The 25,696-nt window shown below is 41.9% G+C and overlaps 1 protein-coding gene across 4 annotated transcripts in view; it reads right to left on the bottom strand.

Annotated features, from left to right (window-relative positions):
- LOC116869928 (N-acetyllactosaminide beta-1,6-N-acetylglucosaminyl-transferase-like) overlaps positions 1 to 8,800 on the bottom strand; it is an 82,333-nt gene extending 73,533 nt beyond the window's left edge. For 2 of the 4 annotated variants that reach the window (XM_032861555.1, XM_032861554.1), the window contains exon 1: positions 7,112 to 8,381. In XM_032861555.1, the coding sequence (XP_032717446.1) occupies positions 7,112 to 8,036 (925 nt within the window). In that variant the 5' untranslated portion in view covers positions 8,037 to 8,381. Of the gene's footprint in view, positions 1 to 1,029; positions 1,075 to 7,111 lie in introns of those variants that run through there. The other 2 variants (XM_032861552.1, XM_032861551.1) reach the window with 2 other exon arrangements.
- Between the last annotated feature and the right edge of the window lie 16,896 nt (positions 8,801 to 25,696).

The following is a 25,696-nucleotide window of genomic DNA, read 5'->3' as shown; positions in this document are numbered from 1 at the left end:
TGAACTTCTAGGTGACCTCAGTCCTACGAGGGTGTAACTGTCAAGATAACACAGGTCATCCTTTTGAGAGAAAAGAACCAGGAAAGAATAGTCTAACTTAGGGAGGAAGGATAAAGAAGAAAGTAAGGATAAAGTATGAGCCACAGAAAGCTGCAAGAACAAATTCAGTGACCAGAGAAGGAGGGCAGACAAAAGTATAGCACAGATAAGATCATTCAAAGGTTCCAAACCACTTCCCCCTGCCTTGCCCTGCCCTGCCCTGCCCCCATTTCTTCCAGAGAAATAAAACTAATCCCACTATTTCCCGGCTAATCTAGCTACATAAAGATGAAGTGTGTCAGGCCATTTATCACCTTCTCAAGAGACCATATTTCCTTGAAAAGAACTCATGGGGCACCCACTCACCGATTCCCTTTCCTGTAAGTTGAAAAACTGGTATTTTCTAGCAGACAGAAAAAGATACTGTTCAAGCTAATAGTACGACTTACACCACTCCCCCACTGCAAGTCTGTTCATACACCCAGGGGCTCTTGGAAGCATAAGGTGTTTGAGGAACATGAACATGAATTCCCTCTGGGCATAGCAAGATCCCAGCCAAATCACTGGAGCCACAAGCATGAGTTCCCAGGACCTTCATGATTCAGATCTACTGTTCTTTGACTCCTATAGTTGCTTCTCTCAAGAGCTTGGCACCTCTGCTTTGCATTTCTACAAACATGGCAATTAAAGAGATTAGCCAATTGCCAATAATGGTAGACTCACGCTAGTGTGGCCTCTTCGGCAGCAAGCCTCCCCCATCAAGAGCACAGGGGTTCATGGATGACACAGAAGACCATCGGGGCTGGTCTGTAGGCTGGCTCCACGGGTAAAGAAAAATGAGATGCAGGGAGTCTGCCTTTCCAGGTCCACTATCTCCAGCTCTCTTCCTTCTTCTGCTCCTTCCCCTTAGGCGCCTTCGCATTCCTTTCCCCTCTCGTCTCCACTAAAACCTGTGGTCAAGTTTCTTTTTTTCACTCATTCAGATTTTAATATGAATTTCCAATAAACCCTCATGGAATCATATTCCAAATATTCCTTTGTAGCAAGTGGGAGGAGAGAGCTTAGAGAAAAGTGGGGGAAAGTTGGAGGCACAAAGGGGAAGCAGGGAGGTCAGGAAGCCCTAGTTTTACAACAGGTAGTGAAGTTTATTGGGCAACCTCTTTATTTGTTTGAATTTTTATTTATTTGTTGAGGGAGCAATCTTTTTAAGAACATAAGTTGCGGGGGGGGGACCTGGGTGACTCAGTGGGTTAGGGCTTCTGCCTTTGGCTCAGGTCATGATCCCAGGGCTCAACGGGAAGCCTGCTTCCCTTCCTCTTTCTCTGTCAATCTGCCTACTTGTGATCTCTGTCAAATAAGTAAATGAATAAAATCTTTAAAAAAAAAAAAAAAAGAACATAAGTGAGGGCACCTGCCTGGCTCAGTTGGTTAAACATCTGCCTTTGGCTCAGGTTGTGATCTCAGGGTCCTGGGATGGAGCCCCAGTCAGAGTCAAGCTCCTTGCTCAGCCGCGAGCCTGCTTCTCTGTTCTCTCTGCCCCTCCCCCTGCTCGTGTGCACCTGCTCTCTCTCTCTCTCTCTCTCTCTCAAAGAAATAAAATCTTAAATTAAGAAAGAAAAGATCCTAGGTGAACTTCTTTTCTGTGATTCTTCTGTCCTCATGGGCACCTCCCCCTTGTGTATGCTATGCACAAATTCTTACTTTCAAGCCTTCCAGAGGACCTGCCGCTTCTTAAGGCATTTATTATGGACATGGATGGGGTGAGGAGTGGATGTTTTCTTTTGTGCTTTAACCCACAGCTGATTGGAACAGCTCAAGAGCTAAATGAAGACCCTATGCAGGGATGTGAGATGAGAACAGGGACTGGTCCTGCAGTTCCTACGTGACCCAAAGCAAGACTCTCTGCGCATACTAGAAGGGGGAGCCCTGAGAAACCGTGGTCTACAGAACATCTCAGCATCTGGCTGCGGAGTGGGGACCCACAGAGGGCACGAGCCATGAGTCAGCGTGCAGCCCCAGCAAGGGAAGCTCTGAAGCTGGGCAAGAATCTCAGAAAAAGAAAAGGAAGCAGGCAAAGCCAAAGAAGCAGAGGTGACAGATGCCATCACGCTGCAGGGACGGCATCGCTGTTGTCTGTCCATTTTACCCAGAGCTGGGAGGACACCTGCCACGGCGGCATCAGTCACATATACAATGGTATATGGGGTATACTGGGCTAGATACAGTATATTACTTAAATTAATTTCCCCTCTTTGTTTTTATTTTTTATATATTTTTAAAGGTTTTTATTTAAATTCAATGAGCCAGCATATCATTAGTTTCAGATGTAGCGTTCGGTAATTTATCAGTTGTGTATAACACCCAGTTTGTTTTTATTTCTTTTAATGTGGCTGCTAGAAAATCCAAAATTACATATATGGCTCACATTATGTTTCTTTTGGGTGGTGCTGTTCTAGCGCCCCATGAGGCCATTTTGTCTGGGAGATTTTTTAATAAACCCCCAATCACTGCAGTCAACTAGAACAATCTTCAAATGTCCCAAACAACAAACCAGCCAATTAATACATCAGCTAGAAGTGCCCTCAAAACAGAATTGACTCAGATTTCCACACAGCAGGAGTGATAGTTGGACAAGACAGACATTTAGGTTTCAGTTCCGTTCCCTCCTCATGACCAAGCCCTCTACACAGTCTCACCCAGGTCCTGCATGAGCCAGCTGCCTGGGTGAGGGGGCACCGGCTTCCAAAAAGGATCCTTCAGGGGCGTTTGCATGGCTCAGTCAGTTAAGCCTCTGCCTTAGGCTCAGGTCATAATCCCAGGGTCCTGGGATCGAGCCTGGCATCAGGGCTCAGCAGGAAACCCTTCTTCTCCCTCTCCTTCTGCGTGCTGCTCCCCCTGCTTGTGCTCTCTCTCTCCACCAAATAAATAAATACAAAATCTGAAAAAAAAAAAAAAAGGAAAGAAAAGAAAGAAAGGAACCTTCATACATATAAGATAGAAACTCCTTCAAGGGCTCACTCTTCTAAGTTTTGGAGCAGTACAATGGTTTTCCATTGTTTCACTGATCTGTAACTGCTAACCAGAGATGTAAAAGTCCATTTCCAATAGATAAACCAGCTTGAGAAGCTAGGGTGTTACCCTTAAGTTTCTGTTCAACAAACTGACTAGAATCATCCTCTAGAATCACGGACTTTCAGGGTGGAAGAGACTCACAGGCCATCTTGTCCAATACCTGATAAGTGAGCTGCCTTTACTGCATTTCTCCTTCTCTGTTTCTACAGACCCCTTTTGCTTGCCCACCACCGAGGAAGCTACCCGTTCTAATCCCAGATTGACAGATTTTTAAATCTCCCACCACTGACCCTAGATTCTTCTTCCAAATGAGCAAATCTTTCAATCATGTGAAGACAATGACACTTCTTCAAATTTTTTTCATATTGAAAACCTTTTTGTCTTGGTCCTTGCTAGAAAAAAAAAAATAGGGTTTGGTCTTTTATCCTTTTTGACTGCTATCTTTGGAATCTGCATTGTCAATGTCTTTGCTTAAAGTCTGGGGCTCATACCAAAAAAATCTCCATCATGCTTGATCCAAGCAACATGTCAGAAGTGGGGTTATTCCTCCCTCATTCTGTACACTGTAATTCCACAGAAACAACCATATGGTCATGACTACCCCCCCAACTTTCTTGAGACCTGATTTCTTTTATCACTACAACCTTACCCCTTCCAGCTTTTGGAAAACTACAAATTTAAATAGATTTCTATGCGGTATCACCTCACACTTGTTAGAATGACTATTATCAAAAAGACAAGAAATATCAAGTCTTGGTGAGGATGTGGAAAAAAGGGAACCCTCTTGCACTGTTGGTGGGAATGTAAATTGGTGCAGCCACTCTGGAAAACAGCACGCAGTTTCCTCAAAAAGTTAAAACTAGAACTGCCCTATGATCCCATAATCCTACTTCTAGGTATTTACCTAAAAAAAATAAAAACACTAGATGAAAAAGATATTGTGCCCCCTTGTTCACTGCAGCACTACTTACAATAGCCAAGACATGGAAACAACCTAAGTGTCCATAAGTGGATGAATGGATAAAGAAGGTGTGATATAAATATACAAGGGAATGTTACTGAGCATAAAAAAGAATGACATCTTGCCATTTGTGACCACATGAATGGACCTTGAAGACATCATGCTAAGTGAAATTAAGTCAGACAAAGAAAGACAAATACTGCATGATCTCACTTATATGTGGAATCTGGAAAAAAAAAAAACCCACTCACAATACAGAGAATAAATTGATGGTTTCCAGAGATGGGAGGTGGGGAGGAGGGCAAATGGGTCAAGGTGGTCAAAAGGTACAAACTTCCAGTTTTAAAATAAACAGGTCCTAGAGATGTAATGTATAACATATGACTATAGTTAATAGTACTGTATTATACTGTGAGGGCTAAGGGTAGCCCACCCCAGAAATGTGCCTCTTTGGCATATTTTGAATTAAAGTTACTTAAGAAAGAGCCAGCACGTTACCCAAAGAATACAAAAATACAGATTTGAAGGGGTACATGGTCCCCAATGTTTATAATAGCCTTATTAACAATAACCAAACTATGGAGAGAGCTCAAATGTCCACCAACTAATGAATGGATAAAGATGTGAGATATATATACACATATATATACACACACATATATATATACACACATATATACATACACATATATACATATATATCATATATATGCATATATAAAAAATCTCATATTTATATGTATATATAATGGACTATTACTCGGCCATCAAAAAGAATGAAATCCTGCCACTTGCAACAATGTGGGTGGAGCTAGAGTGTATTATGCTAAGTAAAATAAGTCAGAGAAAGTCAAATATCATATGATCCCACTTATCTGTAGAGTTTAGGAAGGAAAATACAGGATAGGGGGGAAAAAAGAGAGAGGGAGGCAAGGCATAGGAGACTCTTAACCATCGGTAACAAACTGAGGGTTGATGGAGGGAAGGTGGGTGGGGGATGGGCATTAAGGAGGGCACTAGTTGTGATGAGCACTGTGTGTTGTACAGAAGTGATGAATCACTGATTTCCACTCCAGAAACCAATATTGCACTGTATGTTAATTAAGTAAAATTTAAATTAAGAAAGAAGAAAAGAAAGAGGCTGCTTAAGAGCAACATCCTGACCCTCCCTCCACCCTTTGTCTCCAGAAAGCAGGAACTAAACCTCCCACATGAAAACTACCTTCCCTGTATCAGGAGATTAAGGGACCTCCTCACCAGACGTAGGAAATTCAGAGCTGAGAAGAAGGTAGAAACAAACCTCGGTACTTTTATTTAATCATTACCCCTGCCCAAATCCTGTTTAGAATTTCTTAGTAATTGAGGCTCCCAAACATAAGTTTTCTTTGTCCTGTCAATTTCTCACAGATTTATGTCTCTTTTTCTAAAATGTATACAAGCTGGATGCTACCATCCAGCTTTGGGTTGTACTTTCAATATTGGTTCTCTGCACACACATAATTAAACTTTGGGTTTTTTCCCTCCTGTTAATTCGTCTCATGCCGATTGAATTCTTAGACCAGCCAGAAGAACATTAAAAAGAAGAGGTAAATTTTTCCCTCTCTGACAGTATATTGAAAATTGCTTAAGAAAGCAGTTCTTTATTATTACTATTATTATTGTTGTTATTACGTTCAAGAAAGCCATTCTTAAATGTTCTCATCACACATACAAAAAAATTCTTGTCACAAGAAAAATAACGTTGCTAAATTCTAATCAGATTTGTGGTGGTGATCATTTTGCAATATCTACAGATAGCAGGTCATGTTGTATGTACACTTGGAACAAATACAACGTTATATGCCAATTGTACCTAACTTAAAAATAAATCTTAAATAAGAGGTTATTTTCCTGTGGCTTAAAAAAAGCATTCTAAGTCTACGAAGTTTTGTATAACAACTTCTAAAGCAAGCAACTGCAGTGGTTCACAGCTCTGGCTGTCCCTGAGAATTACCCGGAGACAGAACAAATACCTAAGATGAGGTCCATCCCAGAAGTCAGGCCCTGTGGGAAATGGGGCCTGGCCTTATGTATTTTTAAAAGCTCCAGGTGAATGTAGTATGCATCCAGTGTTGAGCCGCTAATCTCGAGAAACCATGAATCTTATGGTCATATGGATTCAAGTTACTTTTCGCTTGAACTGTGAATCTCAATTTTTATTTTTGAATTGAACTAGCAGGACTGAATTAGTTCACTATAAACAACTTGAGATCATCCAAATCATTTAGAACTTGGGCCAAATGGAAGGTGCAGTTAATTTAGTAACGACTGAGATCCAACTGAAATCAAAAGAGCATGAGGCTTAGGAGACCTGGTTTGTATCATTGGCATGATTGCTCACTGGCTGGGCAGCTTGAGGCCATCGCGTTGATCCCATGGAAGTTTCTTTGTCTATAAAATGAAGGCACTGGTCTAGAAATCTTTAAGGTGCTCTAAATTTCTGACTTAATTCCAGGAAAAGAACTTGCAAATAAAAAGTTTTAAATTGTACACTGCTCCCATTTTGAAAGCACATGCATTTAGCTATTGGAGCTTTGACAGGAGCCAAAGTATTATTAAAATGTTCAAACTGCCTTTCAAATGTACTTTTTAATATTTATTCCTGATTGTATGTGACATCACACTTAAAGGAGAATTGGGTTTAGTCTTTCATTGGCACAGCTGGCTTTCCCTCAATCCTTTGCCCAGTCTCAAGGCTACAGCATGTATCTGAAAAGGGTCTGTGGGTCCCGAAAGGCAGTTGGGCATGTCAGCAAAATTGAATCAGAGGGTTGAGCTCTACCTCAGCCCTGCTAATCCCTATGCCTCAGTTTCCTCATCTGTAAATGGACATGAGTGACATCTGTGAACAGAACTGTTACAAAGATTTTTTAAATTAACATTTAAAACTGTAAAGAGCTTTGAAATGTTAACTTTTTTAAACTAGTTTTTAAAGCAGTTCATTCAGTGTTGGCCATGCAATGTTCACCCATGAGAACAGAAGTTAAGAGACACACATACCTGGGATCCTATTGAGCATCACCCAGAAATGCTCATCAGGGCTGTAAGTGTCCTTGGACCAGGAGAGCAAGTCAAGCGCACGCTGGTCTTGGAGGACAAAGTTGGCAAATTCCCTTGTGAGGGCCACATAGGCGGTACCAAAGTAAATGGTCATGTTGTGAGGAGGTGGAGTTTTTAATTTTGTTGTTTTAAGCACACAGGAATTTTTTTTTCTTAATAGCTCCTGGTGGACATATTTAGTCCGTCCAATGGCGTGAGCTGGGGGCAGCACCCCCGGGGTGATGTTTTTCCCTTTAAAGCCTTTCAGATACCGAACGATCTCCTTGTTGGTCTTCAGGGGAAAGTCTTGCCCACACATGTTGATGGTGTACTTCCAGGGCACCTCGGAAGCCGCGAGGTCTTTGAGGCAGTTCAGGTCAGCCTGGAGCCTGGAGATCCCCCCATAGACAACCGGCTCCATCTTGGAGGCCAGGAAAGCATTTGGGAAGCAGCTCAGTAATCGCTTCACTGAATCTTTAAATGTATCTGTTGCCTTCTCATCCATGTGAACACAGTAGACATTTTGGGGCATGTAAATTGCCCTGAAGAGTCTCTCAAAAGTGCCAAAGTCTTTGTGGATGGTCACCGTATAAGCCAAAGGGAACTCTGCTTCCTCTTCTGATAGTGTTTCTGTTATATAGTGACTTTGAGCCATGTACTCATAACAGGTAGATTTGCTGAGGGTAGTTTTCAGTGCATTCTCTCTTGGGTAAAAAACCTTCCCCTTAAAAATCTGATGACAGACTTGTGCTAACAGTGAAGCATTGGACAGAGATGCCTTCAGAAAATGCTTCTCCTCCCATAACTCGTTATTGTAAACAAACACAAAAATCAGGGCAGTGATAAGAGACACAGTAAAAAGACAAGGCTTCCAAGAGACCATCATTCAAGACCAGAAAGTGAGGGAAATGTTTTTCAAGAACTGATTAGAGTATAGATATATTTAACTTACATTTTCTCCAGAATCCATAAATCATCCTCTCGGTAGACACAATTCTGATCAGCTGCTCCGTGACCTTCCAGTTGACCGTTTTGTCCTTTCGCTGTCTTCCTTCCCTTCTCATTCTCTGCTGTGTTTCATTTCCACCTTTCTTCGACACATTTCTGAAGTAGCTTCTTTGGATTTGCTTTGCTCCGGCTCCCGTTAACCTGCAACCTGCTACCACACAAAAACAAGCTGCCTCAGGGAGATTCCGATTCTAACGCAGCCATTTTTCACTACCGTAAAATCACCAAGGGCTGAGTTCACCATTCTGCAAGTCATCCCCCTACGAATTCTACCCCAGCCTCTTCTTCCAGCCAAGGGTTGGGAACTGTGTCCGCTCCCCAACTTCCTGTTAATCATTGCGTTCAACTGACGGCTTTGTTTGCTTAAACAGCACTGCCAATTTTTAAAGCTTCAGTTCTAAGCATGTGAACACTGCCTGGAGAGATATTCTGTCAATAAATATTTAGTGCTTAAAAATTAATCTCGTAACCTGTCTTTTTCCACACATACTCACCCTCCTTCCTGTATTGGCTGAGTATGTTGTAAAGCAAGGCATATGACTGGCTGCGGAGCCAAATTCCTTCCAAGGCTTAATTTTCCCTGCTGCTGGGTGAGGTCCTTAAAAAGGCACATTTGCAAATTTACCTCACCACCTAACTTATTACACAAAGTGACCAGGGCACTTGATGAATAAAGGCTAATTTAAAAAAAAAAACAAAAAACCAAAACCAAAAAACCCCAAACAGCTGTCCTTACCCAAAAATTGTGTAAAGGCTAGAACTGTAAAGGCCAAGCTGATTTCACCCTAGCCCCAGCTGCGTATCTGGAGAGGTATGAGAGAGGAGCTGTCTCAGTCTGGGAAGTTCCAGGAACTCAAGGAGAGAGGTATCACAAATGTACCCTTTCAAAAAAGGGTACCCTTTCAAAGGAGTTTCCCCTATATAAAAAGCGAAAATAATTTTACCGCCTTCCTAGGTCAATCATGAAAATAAAACAAGATAAAATGTGTAAGAGTTCATGGCCATGGCCAAACACAGGAAGGGCTGAGAGAGAAGAGTGAACAAAAACCCCTTCCCCACCATGTGTCAAGGAAAGGACACAATCACCACCTCTCCTTTGAAGCCTTTTTACACTTCCCTATTCTCTCTTCCATGAGCCCATGCCGGTTAGATGATATATCAAAGATAGCATGGATCAGTTTTACTTTATTTGGTGGTTGGCTGCATGTGGGTGTGAACGTCCGTCATCCACACTTGGAGGAGTGGTGCATTAGCACTGAGTTACACATCCCTCATCCGTTTTTAGCTCCCAGCCCTGTCTGCACATGCTAGACAATCAAATATGTATTGATCCAGTGCTCTAGTTTTCATTTCCCTGTTTCCCTGATCACATTAGTGTGAGATTCCAAGTACTGAGGACTTCGAATCTTTATTTGTGTCTGTGGATGTGGGTACATTCAACGTACCTATTTTCCCAATACGTCTTAGTTATAAAGACAACATAATATTACAGACTGTTTGGAAACACAGTGTTTTCAACTCTGGTAGTAAATAGACTACTTGCCCATAGACATTCACGTTTTGATTTTTACAAAGAACACAGGGGATATGCAAGTTTGCATCCTGTGTTTTGCATTTAATGTCACAGCCTCTCATTTCCATGGCGCTATGCAGTCTTCATTGGGCTTTGTCTTCATAATCATTACCTTAGAACACAAGACCAGAGTTGTTTTTCCCACCCCAGCTGAAAGTTTCATGTTTCGATGAGGGGATCTCTGAGAACGCAGAAAATGATGCTTAGAATGGACCCAGGGAAATTCTCCAGAACTAGGTGAGTCAATCTTGTTTCTGGAATCTGATTTTATAGCATGATTCAGATGCATCATCTTGTCTATATGACCCAAAATAGAATTCAAACAACCCAAATACCTGTTTACACAACCATCTCTCATGCGTGTACCTAGAATTCTTTAGAACAAATCATTTCTTCAATAGAGTAGTCATCCAAGAATAGTCTTTTCTGAAATGATGAGTAAAATTTCTCTCACTTAAAAAAAATTGTTCATTTCCCTCTAGGCAGCCACTGTCCACATCAGATGAAAGGCACCAGGGATGATTAAATGAAGCCATCGATACCTAATTATGCTTACCGAAACTAGTCCAACTTTTACAGCTTCTTCTCCTAAAATATCCAGATAACTTCCTCTGTTTATTTTGGCTATCATCTTCATTCCTGGCACAGTCCCATCTTTCCAGCCATTTCATGTGGAAATGCATCTCCAACAGTTTCCTGACTCTTCTCTAAACCTACAGCTCCCTGAATGTACAGTCATGGGGCAAAGAACATTTAAGGTTAGTCCTTCGCTGCAGTGGACTCCTTAATTGTACCTCACCTGAACCTTTCCAAGGGTCGTCCGATGGTAAGCTCTAGAAACTTCCGCAGTTATTTAAAATAAATTCTTCAACAACGCTAAACATGTTAAATTTTATTTCTTTTAAAGATTTGATTTATTTGTCAGAGAGAGAGAGTGCACACAAGTAAGAGGAGTGGCAGAGGGGGAAGGAGAAGCCGGCTCACCAATGAGCAGGGAGCCCAACAGGACCCTGGGATCATGACCTCAGCTGAAGGCAGCTGGGCCACCCAGACACCCCTCAACAATGCTAAACATATTTTAAAGAATTAGTACCAATCTGTCCCTCCTCCATCTACCTAGTCTATTTGATGCCTACCTTCTTGGTTCTCATGTAAGAAATATGGGAAATGTTCATTCTGATCCTCCTGGCTTTCCCGAGGCCCTGTGTGGCATATCACTAATTATCCTCCTAAATCCCGAGCTCTGGGCTCTTGCATTTGTGTGAAGTAATAGAAGGGGATGGTAAGGGGTGACCAAAAAGAACAGTGCGATTCTTCATCCTAGCTGGAGCCTTAGATCAAAATTAATACCCACAATTCTAAGTTGGAGGCCATGATCAGGCAGGATGGAGTTCTGAAGAAACTGGGAACCCGTTCAGACTTGTGGCCTGGTCCTTCCATAAACAGCAGGGTGTAAATTTATGTCCTAGCATTCACCCTGTGCTTGCCTACTAGTATTTTTTTCAGTTTATTTATCTATTTATTTATCTATCTCTCCCTCTGCTTATTGATGTACTCACTATTGTTAAATTCACTGTCTTATCCTTATCAGTGCTTTTAATAACCACAGGAAGCAATAGGGTTTCAAATAGACGAGAAGAGCCCTGGGTTGGGGGTCAGAAATATTCCAGTTGGACCAATACCACTGTGGACAGCTGGATCTCAGACATCCACAAGACATTGGATCTCACCCCTCACAGCTCCCTTTTGGGTAAATTTGAGGAAACACCCCTTGCAGTTACCCCGGGGTCTCCAACCCCCAGTGGCTGCTTCCTTGGCAGGTCATCCACACCTCTGAGTCTCGGGTTTTCAATTCCCCTCTGGGTGCTGTCATCAGTCTCCTGGTGGAGCTGGGAGGATTCCGGCAGGAGTCCAGCAACCAGCTCAGGGCTGGCCAGAGACGTCAGACCTTGAGGGAAAGATTTGGGAAAGCACAGATCACAGGAAGAACATGGGGAGGATTGTAGGAGTTTAACACAGGATAACTGGATGTAGGAGAGTGTGGAAATGCGTGGAAAGGCTGGTTTTCTGCAAGCAGTAGGTTTAATAGCATTGGAACAAGGCAGAGCTGAGGAAAAGAGCTGAAGGGTAAACCATCTCAGGGGCATTAAGTCAAGTCTGTGGCACCGAAGCACTTCCCAGCTCCTTTGCATATGAAGGGATATCTGGTCACCCTCACTATAAATGCCACACACTAAGGGAGTCTGAGCCTGGACCTCCGATGCCTGGACAGTCTAACCTCCCAGTTCAGAAAATCCTCATGTGTGAGATTTGGCTAGATTTTCAAGGTTGGGTGTCAGGGGAGAAACAGCAGGGGTCCAGCTTGGCCTGTTCACCTTTCTAGATTTTTATTCTTCCCTTTCTCCATTCTATTCCTCAAGAAGTCCTTGATTTGATTTGGAAGTTTTAGGACCTTAAGATCACTGCTGCAGCAAGTGTTCCTACCACAGGGGAGACCTTGAGCTTCTGATCCTGGAGAATAACGTGCTCAAAGAACAGAGTCTCCCTTCTTCCAGTTGCAACAGGCTGTTCAATCAGAACAGACTGCAAAGAAGGGATCCCCTAATCGGTCAGGTCCCCAGGTGCTGGAATTGCAATGTCCCCATTTTTTCCTCTCAGAGCCCACAGTCTACCGAAACTCTTGGATACCTACTGCCTATTTGGCCAATTCACCCCTGGATGGTGGAGGGGGGGAACCCTCTTTACAAGAGGTGACTACCAAAGGCCCTGCAGAGTGCAAGATGGCGTCACTCATGTCAAGTAGTGATATAATCAGGAAAGTAACCAAAGGCTCTGCCTGGTTGATCACTGAACATGACAGAGACCCTCCACGGCTTGAACATAATTCATGCACTTGCAAACTGACTTTGCCTTTGGTTCATGACTTTCTTACTCCTTATTATATCTTTCTTCCGTGATTTTGTATTGTGCTTTGTTTTGGGTGCCATGCTTGAAGCCAAGTTAAATGCTCCTTGAAACGCCATTGAATCTGGAATCCTGAACCTGCTTTACAGCTGTGTTTACCTGGCTTTATGACTGCGTAAAGCTGACCTTGTGGAAAGATACAACCCCATGACCCGCCCTCAGAGAGGGCTCGAGATAGGCCCAGATTGAAAAAAATAGGGAAACCAGAAAAGTAGCTCTGTGTTTGGCAAAACCTGATTTTAAGTCATCGATGTGTCTTTAGTTCTGGGAGATGGATTTTCACAGCAATCACTTGCAAACCTACCTCATTGCTTTTCTAGTTGGTCCAGTTTTACCTATTCTCAACAGGAATGTTGTGGGCACTCGTGAAAAAAAAAGTATGTTTTAACCCACTATACAGTGCCAAGTACTTTGTTAAATTCTGGAAACTTTTTCCCTTTGCCTGAAGGAAACTGAAGTACATAATGTCAACCATTAAATTAGAAGTGAACATTGTCCTTCAATAAAAGCTTAGTTGTAATTAAATATATATGGCTACTAATGATTTAACAAGACAAATGCGAGAAATCACAGTCCCCAGCAAGTCCATGGCCTAAGGAGAGCCCCCACTACCCTGAACTGTTCTTTGAAAAACTTTTAGAAATGGAAATCCCGTGTACCACAATCGAATGATTCACTCACTCATTCAACAAGCATTTTTTGTGTGCTTACTTTATGCCAGGCACTGTGCTAGGTTCTGGAAATAGAAAACATAAAGGCGGGCCACATGAACTTAATCCTACTGGGTTGGGTACTGTTTGGGATTAAACAGAAGTAAGTGCTGTGCCTCTCTTCCTCCAATCTCCCCTCTTCTGTCTCTGTCTCTCTCTGTCTCTCTCATTCCTAGAAGGATGAAGTTGCCCAGATGAATTCCACAGCAAATCCCTCCTTCTCTTTAAGCTAAAGGCAGGTTAACCAAATTAACCTTAATGTTTAGACGTGGGATAACAAAAGCTGGAATGTGGACACACAAAGATCTGTTTGCCTTTTAATTCCACCTCCAAAGGGCTGGCCTGGGAGTGTAAGAAGGATCAGGCCTGGAGTCTTCATGTCTCAAGTTAGTGTTATCTGTGACCACCGGTATATAACCCTTCCCTACAGAATCCAGAAGGGCTTTGAATCTAACACTTCCAACCCCAGAGAGGTTACACAGGGAAGCAGCTGTCTTTGCCATAAGGATCTCCCACTAGGATGCTCTAATGGAGGAGGCAGGAGAATTATTCTCTGGTATTTTTCTGACACTACCCTCCATTTTCCCCACTCAAAGGTTGCTTTGCCCAGAGAACGGATTTTTGGATTCTCCTTGCAGATCATTGGAGCTTGAGGTTCATCCTTCAACTTAGTTCCAGATGGGAAATCCTATAGTCCCAGATCCAGAGTGAGTTATAATGGATTTAGATCAGTGGTCCTCACACAGATCTGCCCACTAAGGAAGGGAAACCACAAGGCAAAGGGATTTAGTAGAAAATGCACTGAGTTAGGAGACCAGATTCTATAGTCCATAACACAAGTTGTATTCCTTGAATCAGTTACTGCACCATGAGCCTCAGGCCAGGCAAACAGGAGGGCCCTTTACATATCCTTCCAGGAATGAATTATGATTCATGTTCCAGGGAATAAGCTAGGTACTATTATACTTTTACCCAGCATTCTCTCTTCCCATAAATAGTTTGAAGCAACGGATAACATCCAATGGGTTTTAAAAAGCAAATTTGGTGGGGGCATTGGGTGGGGCACCGGGTGGCTCAGTCGGTTAAGGGTCTGACTTTGGCTCAGGTCATGATCTTGGGATCCTGGGATCGAGCCCCACACCTGGCTCCCTGCTCAGCGGGGAGTCCGCTTCTCCTTCTCCTTCTGCCTGCCGCTTCCCTCTGCTCACACTCTCTCTCTCGCTCTGTCAAATAAATAAATAAAATCTTGAAAAAAAAAAAAAAGAGCCACAACAAAATTTGCAGTAGAGTCAAGAAGAGCCAAAGGAATATCAAATCAGCAATTCTTAAAATGACCATTTCCTGAAGAAGAGACTCAAAGAGGCTCAACTGTTGTAATAGTTTTCTTCTGAGTGTTCGGATTCTGAGAAATTACTGTTTTTATACATTTGTTCCTGTTATTCATATTCATGGCCATGGATTATTTTTTGAATTGGGAAATAAAAGTTGTAACAGCTTCGGCTGGTTGTCTTTCCCGTCACCCTCGGCAGAGCTGCATGATGGACAATTCAACTTCCTCCTTAGCATTCAACTTCCTCAATTTCTTCACGGCCTGGCATTCTGTACCACGTGCAAAAGTATGAACAAACGGACCCTACTCCATAGGAATCTTGCTAGAGAAGAAAATACAATGCCTTATGAGATTCTGTGTCTTTTACCAACAACGGAATAAAACCATCAGATAACTATTATTGTGTATATGGGGGTTTTTCAGACCCTTCCAGCACTGGAAGGTGGAGGGGTTAGGGGATGAAGAAGCAGCTGTTCTGAAGGTTAAGAACTGGGTCCTCTCATTTTGGAAGAGTCAGTCAAGGCAAATGATCTCAGCCAAAGCTGATTTTCCATTCCTTGACAATGACCTAATTATTTCACTAATTATTTCACTACACCGCTCAAATTACTTCAGGACTTCTCTGCTCTTTATGGCTCCATTCTCTTCTCTAAATACTCTTATCCTTCCTTCTGACCCACCTACCCTGCTCTTCTCCATAATTAAGGAGAATATTTAAATTCCATGCCTACCATGGAGAAAACTTGGCATCCCACAAAGACAAAAGAAAAGGCCTGGTAGATGTTTTAAAAAAAGATTCACCTTCACTGAATTGCAAATAAAAACAAAAATGCAGGTCTTGGACGCCTGGGTTGCTCAGTGTTTAAGCCTCTGCCTTCAGCTCAGGTCATGATCTCAGGGTCCTGGGATCAAGTCCTGCCTTGGGGGCTCTCCACTCAGGGGGGAGCCTGCTTCCTCCTCTCTCTCTGCCTGCCTCTCTGCCTACTTGTGATCTCTGTCAAATAAATTTTAAAAAATCTTAAAAAAAAAAAAAGAAAAGAAAAAGAAAAAGAACACCTAATAATAACCACTGAGAGCAGAAGTGTGATGACATAAGCCCTCCTGTACACTGGGGGTCTGACTGAAAATTAGAACACATTTTGGAAGGCAATGAAGGAGTTCCAAGCATTCAGAGTAGGCTACCTGAAGTCTGCCCCTGTGACGTAAGGATGCCTGTGACCTGAAGTGATTCAGAAGCAAACACAGGAAACTCTGCCCTTCCCATCTGCAGTAGGAACCACAGGATGATCTTCACACTTGATTTTAGCCAAATGGCCATGAAGTGGTAGGACGATTCTCTAGACCGTTATGGACATGGCACCAGAGGAATCTAGATCTTAAGTCCTACAAAGTAGCTCTTATCTTCCATTAGTTGTCCCCACATTTTTTTTTACTACAATTTGCCAATCCTAAGAGCCTAAAATCTTTTTCCTTTGTCTTGTTCTTTCTCTACAAAGGTATTGTTCTTTGTTAAGACACTGTATAAACCCGAAGTTTTAACCATTCTTTGAGTTACTCACTGTTGAGTCTCTCCCATGCGACTGTGAGCTGTGTGTGTTAATAAACTGTTTTTCTCTCCACAACCGGTGTTTTGTCAGTGTAATTTCTAGAGCCCTAGGTAAAGAACCTAAGCGGGTAAACTCAAGGTTTGCTTTTTCTCCCCTAGACACTTTTGGAATACGTATCAAGAACTTAAAGTGTTCCTATCTCTCTTTTTTTTTGGATTTTGTTTATTTTTATTTGACAGCTAGAGAAAGCACAACCAGGGGGAGCAACAGAAGCAGAAGCAGAGGGAGAAGCTCATGAGAATGATTTCCCTGTCTTCTTGGAAATCTTGGAAATTTTATTATATACATATATATTTATTTATTTACTTATTTTATTTATATATATATGTGTGTGTGTATATATATATATATAAAACCTAACCACATAAAGCAATACATGGAGAAGGAGATAAATAATACAAATATTTTCACCGCAATGACTTCTCAAATTGTATGATGTATAATTTTTGTTTTCTTGCTATTTCTACTTAGCAATTTTATTTTACTTTTCTTCATTTTGCAGATTTTCTACAATAGGACTGTATTTTAGAATAAGAAAAAAGTTTTATTTTTAGTATTTTTTTTTTAATTTTTCTGCCCATCAGTAACTACTATAGGGTTTTCAAATTTTACATGAAGCGTGAATTCCTGAAGACTCATCCACGGCTGGAGTAGAGTTAACAATGGATGGCAGGATTTCTATTCACCAAGCTAAGTGAGGCTGCCACTTGGCCAAGCCTAAACACAGTCTATACTTCATCTGGCTAACAGTACTGAATTCTTGAAATTCTTGACAGCTTTAAAAAAAAATTTAATACAGACAGATGTGCATTATTTCAAATTATCCTTATAGGGATCTTATTAATATTTTTCAGATCTCAAACTTCCCAAATTCACACAACTCAAATTCGCACAAAATAAGACCATAACAAATTATCCCATGTTGAAGATAACTGAATTCCTGAACATGCTATAATTGCTTTTAAAAGTCTCATGTGTCCTATCAAAGATTTGTGACATACCATGCAATAAAAATTTAATGAGTGTATAAGTATATACTTACATACTTGTAAGCATATAAGTATATAAGCAAACAGTATATTATTGATATGGAAGAAGTAACCGATGCACAAAACAGCCCACAGGATTCCCGTAAGGACTGGGAACACAGGTGAATATATGTAATGCCATCAAGCACATTTTCAAAGTGTAAAACATACACACACACACACTCTTTCCAGACTTCAGGTAGAATGGAAATCCAGTTTCACATACCTAGAAGCCTACTGAGTGTCCCCCAGAAACGTTGATCAGGAGAGCAGGGGTCCTTCGACAACCCAAGTAAATCAATATCCCTCTGGTCTTGAAGAACAACATTAGCAAATTCTCTTGTAATGACCACATGGGCAGAGCCAAAGCACATGCCAGGTTATGAGGGGGTGTTTTTCTCATCCAAGCCTGCAGCATAAAGGAAAACAAACAGCATCCCTGCTCTAAGTGCACTTCTTTGGTCCTTCTGATAATATAGGAGGAGATGGCTCCCCTAGAGTTCTAGTTTCCCCTTAAAATCAGATACTAAACTAATTCCTCCTTGGTTTTCAAGGAGGATCTCGCCCATAGGAACTGATGGAACTTCAGAAGCTACAAGTACTGCCAGGCTGTGCAGGTCAGACCAAAGCCTGGAAACTTCTGGGTAAACCACAGCTTCCTCTTAGAAGTCAGAAAGCCATTTGCAAAGCAACTCAATAGCCTTTCCACTGGGTCTTTGAAAGCAGGGATGACTTTCTTATTCCCATGAACATGGTAGAAATTTTGAGGTGAGCAAATAGTCTTTAAGAGACTTTCAAATATATCCAAAACTTTGTAGATGGCCATGACATATACCAAACAGAACTCAGCTTCATCTTTAGACAGAGTTTCATTAGGTATTGATTTTGGAGCCAGTACTGTTGGCAAATTATTGTTCTCAATGGTGTTGATGGGAATCAGGGCAGCCTGCCCCAAAAATGCCTGTTTGACATATTGATTATTTTGAATTAAAGTTACATAAGAAAAAGCTAGTGCAAGAAGGAGGCACTGATTCTCTTATGCTCTCCTGGAAGCAGGAAATACATCTCTTATGTGAAAGGTACTCTCCCTGTACTTCTAGGAGAAAAAGAGACATCCTTATCACCAGACATGGGGCATTTAGGGCCAAGAAGTCTATTAAGCAAACCTTGTCACTTTTTCACAAATTAACTACCCCAGCCCAAACTTCTTCATCTCTTCAACTCTTCACAGATTTATTGTTTCTTTGTCTAAAAAGTATAAAAGTTGCCTGCTTGAGTCACCTCTTTCAGTCTCATATTTCTATGAGCTCCCATATGTATGAAATTAAATTTGTTTTTCTCCTGTTAATCTGCCTGATGTCAATTTAATGATTAGGCCAGCCAAAGAGCCTAGAAAGGAAGAAGGGAAATGTTTTGCTCCCCCACAGTGTCACTGATATATTTTTAATCCCAGAAGATTTTCTTTCCTTCCATGTCACAGACTTCTGCAAAGTCTGTGACAGGGTTTGAGATGTTCCTCCTTTGCAGGTATTTTTGTGAAACTAAATCAGTATAAAGGAACAAAAGAGTTATAGAAACCCTTCCATAAACCCAACCACCTTCAGCTTCATTTTTCCTACCATCTCTTCTCGGTCTGTCACCTGCTGGACTTCATACCATCGCTGAAGTCAGTCTGCAGGTCTATCCCTAGGTTGTTGGGGAATCTACTCCCACTTGTTATTTTGAGCAAGAAGAGAAATATTGCCACTCACTTAAGGGGATCAACTGCAAGTCTGAAGCTCTTCTCTTACATTGAAGGGGTTGAGCAGATCTGAGAACATGAACCACTGGGGCCAACAGAGCAAGAGCTGGACAGTGTTGAGTGCCTTTGTCTAGGCCAACCTCAAGTTCAGATTCTGACAAATCACCACAGCTGCCAACTCAGAATGGTTTTCTCATGTAGGGTGAAGGTGAAACATGTGTCCATCTTGCAACCCTTTTACTCCAGAGGGGGGCCACCATCAACAATCACTGATGTCATCTTTGAATACAAGGGATACTATATTTCTTCAACTTTGGGTAGTTTCAGTTGGGGTGAGGCAGGGCACCATTGACATTGACAGAACTGCTCAATGGCACTGCTTCTCTTTATGTAAAAATAAAAATAAGGAATTCATAGAATTTCAGTGCTGGTAGGAACATTGCAGATTATTCAGACCAACCCATTCAATTCACAAATGGAGAACATGGACAGTGAACTGTAACTAATATTCTGTCACACTCTGGTGTCTGTCTTCTTATTGACAACTGGTGAGGTAAGCATCAACATTATATCCGTTGGGCACAAGAGGAGGCATCAATGGAAGCCCACATGTACACTGACTTGCCTGACAGCCAATAATGAGTTAAGGGTAGCCCTTGAGTCTCAAACCCAATTCTTCTGACGGCACAGGTCTTCTACCTGGAATATTCTCTCCCCTCACATTTTCTTGATGGTCTCCTCCCATCCATTAGGTCCTCCTGTGGCACTATTATCCTGGTGTCCCTCCCCTACTCTCCTAAGTCTGGGTTAGGAGCCTTCCACCTTCCTAACAGGACTTTATACCCTTTTAATTGCTTGTTTGCGCCACCACTAGGCTATGGAAGACTCTTCTGTCTACTGGCCACTGTATTCTCAGCATCTACCTTATGGTAGATGCTCATCATTGAATTAAGTGTGGTGATTCCTCTTTCTTCTACACAAACTATGGCAGGAGGTGGGGAGGGGGCCCCAATCCAGGCTTCTGCATATTTTTGTACAACCTGTGAGCTAAGGATGGTTTTACATTTTTTTAAATGATTTTATTTATTTATCTGACAGAGAGAGAGGGATCACAAGTAGGCAGAGAAGCAGGCAGAGGGGGGTGGGGGAAGCAGGCTCCTTTCTGAGCAGAGAGCCCGATGCAGGGCTCGATCCCAGGACCCTGAGACCATGACCTGAGCCAAAGGCAGAGGCTTAACCCACTGAGCCACCCAGGTGCCCCTGGTTTTACATTTTTAAACAGTTGAAAGAAAATCTGAAGAAAAAAACTACTTCATGACAGGTGAAAATTATATGAAATTCAAATTTTAGTGTCCATAAATGCAGTTTTATTGGAACACGGAAACACTCGTTTGTTTATAGATTGGTTATAGCTGCTTTCACACTGCAACAGCAGAGTTGACTAGTTGTATTCTCAAATGCTGGTAATTATTATCTGCACACGGTCATTTTAAAAATCTACTGCACTCTTGGTGAGTTGAAAATTCATACCACAGTGCTTTACCTGACTCCTCTGGACCCAAACTTTGGCAAGGTATGGTGTTGTCACTCAATGGCCCCAGGCCATGTAGCTTGATGTGACTTTCTTTCCCCCTCAGTGATTGAAAATCTTGTGAATAAGAGGAAAGAAGAATTTTTATGCCATTATAGCATCCCATTCCCCACTAGACTGGGCATAACTTGAAGGAAAGAATATGTCTTCAATGACATAGAAGGAGTGCTCAATGTGGCATTGGAGGGCTCCTGGAAAACATGTCCCTCTCAAGGTCTCCAACCCACCACCCAGCCAAGGGATCCAGAATGCTGGTTAAGAGGTCTCATTAGGAGGCACATTGTTTAAGTGAGTTATTCAAGAGTCATGACACAGTGGAGACTTCTCAGTATGTCACTGAGCCATTAGCAACCAATGACACTCAGTAGACCTTCTAAAAAAAATGGGAGGAGGGACAGTTTAGATTAGATGGAAAGAAAGCAAGCAAGGTCTGGACTGCAGTTCTTTGGAGCATGCTGGCAGGGAGGGCATCCCAGTACGAGGGCAGGAAGATGCAACTGGGGGTGTCATGCACTATCACCAATATTATCGTTTTCAGAATGAGATATGTCTTACAAATCAAATTCTCCCCGATGCCCTAGGTACACTGACCTCAAAGTTCAAGTTTCATTTTAATTCTTCTCATGTCATTTGACTATTAAATTTTCAACTCTATTTCTTTCTAGAATAGTTAAATGGTTACAGAGGAGAACAGCCCAGGTTAACAACTGGAAAGTAGGTTAGAGGTCCTCTTATCCCATGCTGTCACTTTACAGAGGGAAGCAAGATACTGTCCAGAGAAAGAGTCTTGCCTGAAGTCACAGAGCTATCGAGCACCTGTCGCAGGAGTGGCAACTGGCCCGTGCAATCAGCTACTCCCAAAAGTCTTTCCTTCCCTTGTCCAAGAGAGAAGACTTCAGAAAACACAATTTCACAAGCGCTTGCCTATCTGAACTCTGAAAGACAAATTAAACAAGGGATGAGATTATCTAAACTTCATTGAAATTTGTTCTTATATTCAGCTTCTACCCTCAGAAACCCAGGCTTAAGGTAATATTTGTGCTCTGAAACGAAGCTGGTAGAATATTTGCACTTTGAAGCACAGTGAGATAACACTTCTTCTGGCTGGTCATATCTGGATTGGGAAAATATAGTCACAGCAAAACAAGAGATTCTGGAAATTTCGTGACCAAAGTCAATAGGTACATTCAAAACTCTGGTGAAGGGCCCCGAGTTTTAATGACATTCATGTTTACGAATGTCCTCTAACTCCTCAGTTACCTTCTGCAAATACATTATTTCTCATAAAAACAAGAATTAAGCCAACACATCAGCCTATTTCTAAGCTCATATTCAGTGTCTCCTGTGGGGTCCCACTATGGATCTTTTCACCATCTTCTCTCCCGTGCCCTACATCCTGTCCTTCCACAGTTGACCTAAGCTTGTGTTTCTGTCCAGTTGGCTGGAGCAGGTGCATCTACAGGAAAATCTGACACAGAATCCCTTTCTAACCCCTAATACTGAGGTCTGAAACCAGTAAAATTCAAATTCTATCCCTCGTCCGTGATGTTGAAGACTTGCAAAATCATTTTCTTTTGCGCTATAAAAATAAATAACAAAAACTCACTTTCTTAATCACCTTAAAGTGCACCATACAATATGGGAAAGATACCTATATTGTGCAACGGAGCTCTAGAACTTTCATCTTACGTAACCGAAACTCTATACCCACTGAACTATTTCCAAATCTCTCTCCCCCCACAGCCTCTGGGAACCACATTCTGCTTTTTGTTTCTATGAGCTTGACTACTTTCAATGCCGCATGTAAATGGAATCATGCAGTAGTTGTCTTTTGGGGACCGATTTATTTCAACTAGTAATGTTCCCTGAAGCATTTTTTAAAAAAATATTTTATTTATTTATTTGAAAGAGAGAGAGAGAGAGAGTGCATGAGTCAGGGAGGGTTGGTGGTGCTGTGGAGCAGAGGGAGAGGGAGAAGCAGGCTCCTCTCTAAGAGGGGAGCCCAATTTATGGCTCCATCAGAGGACCCTGAGATCATGACCTGAGCCGAAGGAAGATGCTTAACAGACTGAGCCACCCAGGTGCCCCCCTATAATATTTTTATTATCACTCAAGGAAGTCACATACCTATTAGCAGTCACTACCCTGACCATCCCTCAGTTCAGACCCTCGAAACCACTAATCTACTTTCCATAGATTCCATAGATTTACCTATTCTATAGGTGTCGTACAAATTGAATATGATATAAAATTTAATGTGTACAATTTTATAATAATTTGTGCAAGAATATTTAGCTCTATTTATTTGATGCCTTCTCTATGTCGGGGATTGAGCTCAACATGTGCTCCATGATAGGGAGACAGGGATGAGTGACAGACTTTCTCGTCACACACATGTAGACAGGTACACTGGAATGTTAACAGTGGTTATCTCTGAGTTATAGGATTATAGATTATTTTTGTTACATTCACTCCATTCCAGAATGTACGTTCCTTTTATTCACGGGGGAAATACATTGTTTAGTCTCATCGTTAAGTGCTAAGTACTGGAATCCAGTATTATCAAAGTGGAAGTGACCTCTGCTCCAGGAGGAGCTGAGTATGCTAAGTGTGGGCATCCTGAAAAAGAACAGTGTTTCAAAATTAATGTGGATCTGCAATTTGTAAGAGAAATATCCAGGGACTTCTGGTAGCAGCCATTCAAGAGAAGGAAAAGAAATCCTATCTGATATTTTTATTAAGTTCTGTGTCTTGGATAATTTGATTCAGTTTAATGAAATTAAGAGATTAGTCAGGAAGAAATAAAACACTGCCTTTCTCTGTACATATTCTTTCCAGAACCAAGAAAGGTTGGTGGGGGCTAGGAGCAGTCATGCCCTTGAGTTCCTCCATCTTCCCTGTCCTTGACTTTGACCTTCTGGCTACTGAGCGAGGCACACAGGTCACTTGTTATATCCTTCTTGAGCCACATGCTTCCGGAGTGGAACCCTGGACCAGGTGATTAAAGCAGTACTCAAGATCAATGTTGCTTTATTTTGTTCCACAGTCTTCTATTTCAAGTTTAAATGACCACTTGTTATTTATCAACTTTTATTATGGATTTACTCTGCAAAAAAAGGTGATTTGAGAAATACTAATCTTGCTCCCCCAGGACTGACGATTCTAACTGACTGGTTAAAGTTTCTCAGATGCCATGGGGTCAAGAGACCTGCTTCACTTTATTTAATACAGTATTGTCCCAGCTCACATTTTAGCACTTTATTGTTTATTTTATTGTGGTAAAATTATGTGTAATATTAAAATGTACAATTCAGTGGCAGGAAGTGGACTCCCAATGTTGTACAACTATCACCACTATTTCCAGAACTTTGTCATCACCCCAAACAGAAATTCGCTACCCATGAAACAGTATCTCCCCCTCCCCACCCAGGCCCCTGCTTGCCTCGACTCCGTTTTCTGTCTCTGTGAATTTGCTCCTTCTGGATACCTCATAGGAGTGCAATCATGGATTTGTCCTTTTGGGTGTGGCGGATTTCACGCTGCATAACGTTTTCAAAGCTCATCCATGTTGTCTGTCGCGTGCCTCAGAATTCCATTCTGTTTCTGGCTGAATGATACTCTGTTGTACGTGTGTCACACATTCTGTCTATCCGTTCATCTGTTGATGGACACTTAGGCTGTTTTAAACTTCTTTTTTAAGATTTTATTTATTTATTTATTTATTTATTTATTTATTTGAGAAAGAGCGCACAAGCAAGCATTGGGAGCAGCAGGCAGAAGGAGAGGGAGAAGCAGGCTCCCTGCTGAGCAGGGAGCCCGATGTGGGGCTCAATCCCAGGACCCAGGGATCATGACCTGAACCGAAGGCAGCCGCCCAACCCACTGAGTCACCCAGGTTGCCCTGTTTTAAACTTTTGGCCATTGTGAATTGTGCTCCTATAAACATCGGTATGAAAGTAGCTGTTTGAGACCTTGCTTCTGGTTCTTTTGGGTAGATCTCTAGGACTGGACTCGCTAGCCCCTTTGTAATGCCATGTTTAATTTTTTGAGGAGCTGCCAAACTGTTTTCTGGATGACTTATACCACTTTACATTCCCCCCAGCAGTGCCCCAATTGCTCCACACTCTCACCAAAACTTGTTATTTTGTTGTTTTGGTAACAGTCACTCTAACAGGTGAGTGTCCATATTTATTTTGGCACAGACCACTTTTGTCATAGGAGTCCCATCAGGAACCTAAGGAACAAGTCAATGTCACTTGAGCAAGGCTGGGTGGTCCATTCAGCAAGTGTGATATATTACATCCCAACTACACTCACAATGTGTGTATAGTTGGAAAATGTCAGACACACTTGTCTTTTTTTCTTTTTCAAGATTTTTTATTTATCCATTTGAGAGAGAGAGAGAGTGTGCACACACATGAGAGCACGAGCAGGAGGGAGGGGCAGAGGCAGAGGGAAAAGCAGACGACCCACTGAGCAGGGACCCCAATACGGGACTTGATCTCAGGACCCCAAGATCATGACCTGAGCTGAAGGCAGACACTTAACCATCTGAGCCACCCAGATGCCCCAGGACACACTTGTCTTTTAAAGAATTCTCAGTAAGTGTTTTTGCCTCCTTTTCACCTGGGAAGTTGACACCACCAACATACTCAATATCTTGATTCCTATTTTTTATATTACATGTTGCTTTTTAAAATATGCTGTATATTAGTCTCTCCTCACACCATAGCCCTATCTAGCATAAGGGGCAGAGATCACACAGGTGCAAATGCTCGCGTGTGTGCCCAGGTGTTCATACATGCATGTGTGTGTGGATGCATGCACACTCATGCATCCTCGTCTTGGCTCAGAGAAATGAAAAGCATGTATATTTTAAAAGTCAGGCATTCTAACTAGACCGAGGATTTGGTCTTACCTTAACTTTGAGAAAAATTTTAAATTTTTTAATTAATACATTTCTGTGTCACTTGAATTTGAAATATTGAGGTGTT

Source organism: Lontra canadensis, unplaced genomic scaffold, assembly GCF_010015895.1.
Source record: "Lontra canadensis isolate GAN:19392208 unplaced genomic scaffold, GSC_riverotter_1.0 scaffold21, whole genome shotgun sequence".
NCBI classification, from domain to species: Eukaryota; Metazoa; Chordata; class Mammalia; order Carnivora; family Mustelidae; genus Lontra; species Lontra canadensis.
This window is presented reverse-complemented; position numbering and strand designations above follow the sequence as displayed.